The 7,180-nt window shown below is 34.9% G+C and overlaps 1 protein-coding gene across 1 annotated transcript in view; it reads left to right on the top strand.

Moving 5' to 3' along the window:
• Positions 1 to 289: 289 nt before the first annotated feature.
• cyth1a (cytohesin 1a) overlaps positions 290 to 7,180 on the top strand; it is a 57,282-nt gene continuing 50,391 nt past the window's right edge. Inside the window, exon 1 of the mRNA XM_058768922.1 lies at positions 290 to 429. Coding sequence (XP_058624905.1) covers positions 411 to 429 — 19 coding nt within the window. The 5' untranslated portion in view covers positions 290 to 410. The remainder of the gene's footprint in view (positions 430 to 7,180) is intronic.

Genomic DNA, 7,180 nt, shown 5'->3' with positions numbered 1-7,180 from the left:
TATATATATATATATATATATATATATATATATTCAAGGTCAAAAATTGCTTTCATTGTATAATCTTGTATAATTTCCCCCCTCTGGTTCATGTTATGTTATTTGCTTCTTTTTAGTTTGTTCATTTATTTTAATTTCTTCCTGGTATTATTTTTTATGTACGGTATTTTGTCCTCTATTGTTCATAATATTGTATAGGTTTGTACTAGTTATAAAGTATTTTGGCATTAATAATAAAAAATAAATACTCTGAGTGACATCATCACATGTATCGAGGAGGAGTCAGAGAGAGAGAGAGAGAGAGACTGCATGGGCTGGGCAGAGGAGAGCAGGTGGATCCTCGATGTTACTGTTGACAGTCGCTCTGAGACACAGCTTCAGTGCTCTGCGTCAGTGTATCTTCACTGGAGATGGATGAGGAGAGCTACGGTAGGACACGCGCTTCAGTATCTGATAAAAACGACACTGCTCGCGCAGGGCTGTGATTTACTGCAATGAAGGAAATACTGTACACATGCTGCATGTTTCTGGATTCGTTTTGCAGTGTTTGGATGTTGATTTCACATGCAGTGTTTTCTTTGTATGGGAAACACGTTTGATATCTCTGAGGATTCGTACGGTATGTTTTAAGTTTTGGGCATGTCTCAAACAGGTCCTTTAGCCTTAGAGCGGATTCTGAATTATTGAAGAGCGTTAAGCTCACGTACCTTATATTAGAATAGGCTATTAAACATGGGTAGAGCCAGCTAGTTTACTTAGGTGGACATTTGTTATTTAATTGTTATTTGTTATTCAAATATTTGTTATGTATTTAAATATATTTAAATATATATATTCAAATTACACATAAAAATGAAATTGCAATTTAGTAAATGTAAAATATACTCACTTTAAATGTAATATCCTAGTGCTGTCAAACGATTAATCGCATCCAAAATAAAAGTTTTTGTTTACATAATATATGTATGTGTGCTGTGTGTATTTATTATGTATATATAAATACACACGCATGTATATATTTCAGAAAAATATATTGTTTATATATTAAATATATTTATATATAATATAAATTGTATTAATATAAATATATACATGTAAATGCATGTAAATATTTTCAAAATATATACTGTATGTGTGTGTATTTATATATATACATAAATGTACACAGTACACACACATATATTATGTAAACAAAAACTTTTATTTTGGATGTGATTAATCGCGATTAATCGTTTGACAGCACTAAATCACACAATATAGGCCTAGTTAAAATCATAATCAAGTAGGCCTACATTAGGCTATATGTGTATGTTAGTCAACACATCAAAAATCAAGTATTGCTTTAAATCGCAACAAAAAAAATATTGAAACATAACAATTTAAAATGTGCTTTAAAGCAAGGCCTTTTATTTGACGTTGCAAAGTAGATTTTTTAAAAGAGTACTTAAGTAGTAGGATGATCTAATTGTAGTTTGATAGAATTGACAATTTCTATTTTTTATTTTTTTTTATAGCCATATATTTAACAAACCACTGCAAGAGTTTCTGTTCTATGATGTTCATCTGATGGAAAGACTCTTCTCAATTATTCATTGTTCAGTTTGCTGAGAACAGAATGCATCCCAAAATAGAAAAGTGGTGGCAAGTGCCTTTTTACAGGATGCCATCTGATGTAGCATCTTCATGGAAATCACATGGTTAATTGCATTTAGTTTGATTGATAGTTCACAGGGAGATTCTTGTTAGTTTGATAAAACTATGGAAAATTCTAGAAAAAAATCCAGTAGACTTAAACTGAAGGAGACCACAACAACCACATATAAACATCTGACACCCACCCACAATCCCTAGCATTGTGACAATGACGTTTGAATGAGAACGTATGAAATGTAAAAATCAGTTTATGATCCTGTAAACTAAAATGGACTTGTCTATTAATATAAACAGTTTTGTCCAGTACCTTCAATGTTTTGAATGACCTGAACTCACTAGACCTAAATGTACTTCATATGTTGCTGAGTTTCAAAATTGAGGTATTTTGTGACCTGCAAGTCAAGAATGAGATTCATTCGTTTAGTTTTTTTGCATACAAAAGTTATTCACAAGTCATAGTTGTGTGTCATTTCATAAATACGTTAGACTGTTAGTTGAGATTAATTCAACACTATCTCACTCGTACGATTTTGTACGATTTGTTTAGACCCTAGTGACGGGTATGTTTAGGGGCGGGGTTAGGTGGAGGTCATTCGTACAAATTCATATGAATTGTGCAACTCGTAAAATACATACAATTTAGCAAAAATGAAATGAATTTGTATGAGTGAGGTGGTACGAATTCAACGGGCTGGATACAATTAGTGTAAGGTTACTGTTGAAAAGTGAGCAAACTGATGAGGAATCAATGATTATATCATTTACATTTATGCATTTGTCAGACGCTTTTATCCAAAGCGACTTACATTGCATTCAAGTTACAGTTTTTACATTTTATCAGCTCTTGCTTTCCCTGGGAATCGAACCCATGATGTTGGCGTTGCTAGCGCCATGCTCTACTATTTGAGCTACAGGAAAGCTCAAATAGTAGAGCATATCAGCCTAAGGCTTCACTGATCCAGTGTGTTTCTGTCTGTTGTGAGGTCAGTGTTTGTAACTCAATACTAGAGGACACAACCTCAGATCATGCAGTGTTGACACTGACTCAAGCTCATCTCTTGAATGCGCAGGCTTTAAGACCAGGAAACCCAGCCTGCTGAAAGATCTTCAGAGCTTCAGATGCATGTAACATCTAAACCAGCACAAGTGAGAGTTTCAAAGTTGTTTTTGTAGGTATTTGAACTGCTGTGGGCCGAAAGCGTGAAGCTCTGGCCACCTAAGAGCTCTCTTCCTCCCACACGAACAACGCTATATTTCAACACAACACACCGTAAACTCACAAACACATGCGTGAAGACTGCATGCCACATTTAACAGTCTTTTAGTTCTGTCAGACTATTCAGATGTGTAAAATGTTGTCTAAAACAAACAGCTCCATGAACTAATGAACATTGTCCTTGTATATACAGTCATGACCAAAAATATCGGCACCCTTGGTGAATATAATCAAAGAAAGCTGTGAAAATTAATCTGCATAGTTAATCCTTTTGATCTTGTATTTAAAAAATTTACAAAAATCTAACCTTTCATTGGATAATAAGAATTTAAAATGGGGGGAAATATCATTATGACAAATGTTTTTCTCTAATACACATTGGCCACAATTAACGACACCCTTTTATTCAATACTTTTTGAAACCTCCATTACCTCTAAATTTTCTCCTGATGAGGTTAGAGAACACCTGACAAGAGATCAGAGACCATTCCTTCATCCAGAATCACTCCAGACCCTTTAGATTCCCAGCTCCATGTTGGTGCTGCTTCTTCTCTTCAGTTCACTTCACTCATTTTCTACAGGGTTCAGGTCAGAGGACTGGGACGGCCAGCAGAAGCTTGGTTTTGTGCTCAGTGACCCATTTTTGTGTTGTTTTTGAGGTTTGTGTTTGGATTATTGTACGGTTGGAAGATCCAAACATGGCCCATTATAAGATTTCTAACAGAGTCAGTCACTTATTGTTTTTTTTTATCTGTTGGTATTTGATAGAATCCATGATGCCATGTGTCTAAACAAGATGTCCAGGACCTCCAGCAGAAATATAGTCCCACAACATCATAAATACAGCAGTATATTTCATTGTACACATGGGGTACTCTTTATCCCTGTGTTCACCAAACCCATCTTGAGTGTTTGCTGCTAAAAAGCTCGTTTCATCTGACCATAGAAGCCAGTCCCATTTGAAGTTCCAGTCGTGTCTGATAACTGAATATGCTGGAGTTTGTTTTTGGATGAGCGAGGAGATTCGTTCTTGAAACCCTCCTGAATAACATGGTGATGTAGGGGCTGTTTGACAATTTATTTAAAGGTTTTCTGACCCCGAGACTCAACTATTTCCTGCAATTCTTCAGCTGTGGTCCTTGGAGAGTCTTTAGCCACTCAAACTCTCCTTCTCACCGTGCATTAGGACGATATAGACACACGTCCTCTTCCAGGCAGTTTCGTAACATTTTATGTTGATTGGAAATTCTTAATTATTGCCCTGATGGTGGAAATGGGAATTTTCACTGCTCTAGCTCTTTTCTTAAAGCCACTTCACTAATTTGTGAAGCTCAATTATCTTTTGCTGCACATCAGAAATATATTCTTTGGTTTTTCTCATTGTGATGGATGATTAAGGGAATTTGGGCTTTGTTTTCCCTCCTATTTATATTTCTGTGAAACAGAAAGCCATGGCTGGGTAATTTCATGTTCATAATACCCCTGGAGTGCTCAAAATTGTGAATCTAAATGGGAATATACTTTCAGAGATATTTTACTCATAAGAATTTCTAGGGGTGCCAATAATTGTGTCCAACGTGTATTTGAGAAAAACATTTATTTCATAATGATATTTCCCCCCATTTTAAATTCTTATTATACAATGAAAGGTTAGATATTTGTGAATTTTTTAATAAAAGATCAAAAAGATTAACAATGCAGATTAATTTTCACAGCCTTCTTTGATCATATTTACCAAGGGTGACAATATTTTTGGCCATGACTGTATAAACATGAAAATTCTGTCATCATGTACTCACCGTCACGTTGCTCTAAGCATGCATAAATTTTGTGTGTCTGTGCAGTGAGGTTTTTGAGCTCACATGAGATGAGATCAGGTGAGATCAGACCCTGCACCCCAGAAATACATACTTGCTGCTTGTTTATGAAAATATGAAAATGAATAAAATAATCTAGAATTCTAATTTGATTAAAGCATGGCAGAATATGAGATTGTGTGCAGTTTGAGCTGTTCTCTGCTTCTGTGTTGACAGATCTGTGTGTGAGGAGGACAGGAGGCTGCGTAGGAGGTGCTTTAGCACTGCAGAGCACAGCTCTTCCTTCAGAGAGAAACACTCTGCTAGCTGCTACTTTCCTACCAGTTTATGTGCCATAAATTCAGAACGCCTTTGAAATTCCAACACAGTTCCTGAATTTAAATTGAGGTAGAAAACAGGATGCTGGATTATAGTTTAAATTAATTTAATTAAGTAGAAAACCAAGACTGCTTGTAGTTTTAATGGTTTAATTACATTTTTCAATATGAGTTAATCTTAAAGTGATCATACAACATATTGGCTTTTCCAGCACTATTAGATTATGATTATCAATGGTTAGATAATCATAATATGCCGGCCAATAGAGATTAGTGTTACTAATTAAAAAATCTGAAATTACCACATACAATGTGAGATAAAAGACTACAAGAATAATATTTGGGGTAAAAATCATACAATTTTATTTTAATTGGGTCTCGAGTCCTGCTCCTGATACCTGCAGTTTAGCTCCAACCTGCTCCAACACACTGCAGTTTTCCTGCAATTTTTCTAGTGATTTTAAGCACATTAATGAGCTAAACTCAAGTCACCAGGATCCTGGTTGAAGAGCCCTGATTTAAGTTACTGAAATCATAGTTCTGCTGTATCAGCTTTGCATCTCTAAGAAGAGGCTGCAACATGAAGTTGAGCTGAGGACAAATGTTTTGAAGAAAAAATCCATAAGTTAATTATTCTCAGCACATTTTTGATGTTATTACACTTGGTGGCCTTTGAGGGGCGACATTGTAGCATAATTTAAGTCTCCTGTTTTGCATTTCATCAGCATTTTAGAATAGCCTACTAAAAGGAACTGGGGGAAACGCATTACTGCATAGACATTAATGTTATGATTATTAATGTCATGACTTTGAGATGACCCAGGATAGGATCTAAATGTGCATGGTGCGTGTGTATTTTTCAATGTGAATTATACATGAAACAGGGATATTCAGAGCTCTGCCATCTTTAAATCTTTGCATACTCAAATATTATATTGCATATAATATTCTAGTCCAAGAAGTAGTACCTTCTTTAAGAAGTATATTTGTACAGATTCATTCTTCACGCTCATGGAAAACATAAGTATAAGGCGATTTAAAAATGTTCCTGGCTATAATCATAACTAAATAAAATCCTACAAAAATACAGGAAAGCATGGACAATTCTTCAGTAATTACAACTTATTTCTAGTTATGTAGAGCTGGAATTGTAAAAGTATTTTTCAAGCAGAAGTAAAAATTGACTATGGTGGTTAGTAACTTTACTGGGAAGTTCAGTGTAGATTTAGTTGAAGAATTATAGTCAGACCTTTGCCCATGTAAGTGACACAAGTGATTCAAATAAAAACACAGACAAACAAGCTGTTAAAGATAACTTCTGTCATTTATTTTATCAACTTTAACGCATTGAAAATCACACACATGTGGAATATTCCAAAATGGGAGAAACAAAATAACAATGCGTCTTTACAAATGAGTTTTATGGGTGAAATTTCACATAGAGATGGAGAGTGGCAAAATAGCCTACACTGCATGTAGTTTTAATGGTTTAATTACATTTTTCAATATGAGTTAATCTTAAAGTGATCATACAACATATTGGCTTTTCCAGCACTATTAGATTATGATTATCAATGGTTAGAATGCCGGCCAATAGAGATTAGTGTTACTAATTAAAAAATCTGAAATTACCACATACAATGTGAGATAAAAGACTACAAGAATAATATTTGGGGTAAAAATCATACAATTTTATTTTAATTGGGTCTCGAGTCCTGCTCCTGATACCTGCAGTTTAGCTCCAACCTGCTCCAACACACTGCAGTTTTCCTGCAATTTTTCTAGTGATTTTAAGCACATTAATGAGCTAAACTCAAGTCACCAGGATCCTGGTTGAAGAGCCCTGATTTAAGTTACTGAAATCATAGTTCTGCTGTATCAGCTTTGCATCTCTAAGAAGAGGCTGCAACATGAAGTTGAGCTGAGGACAAATGTTTTTGAAGAAAAAAATCCATAAGTTAATTATTCTCAGCACATTTTTGATGTTATTACACTTGGTGGCCTTTGAGGGGCGACATTGTAGCATAATTTAAGTCTCCTGTTTTGCATTTCATCAGCATTTTAGAATAGCCTACTAAAAGGAACTGGGGGAAACGCATTACTGCATAGACATTAATGTTATGATTATTAATGTCATGACTTTGAGATGACCCAGGATAGGATCTAAATGTGCATGG

The sequence above is a fragment of the Onychostoma macrolepis genome, chromosome 03 (assembly GCF_012432095.1).
Source record: "Onychostoma macrolepis isolate SWU-2019 chromosome 03, ASM1243209v1, whole genome shotgun sequence".
In the NCBI taxonomy this organism is placed as follows: Eukaryota; Metazoa; Chordata; class Actinopteri; order Cypriniformes; family Cyprinidae; genus Onychostoma; species Onychostoma macrolepis.
The sequence above is the reverse complement of the archived record's forward strand: the minus strand, read 5'-3'. Positions and strand labels throughout refer to the sequence as shown.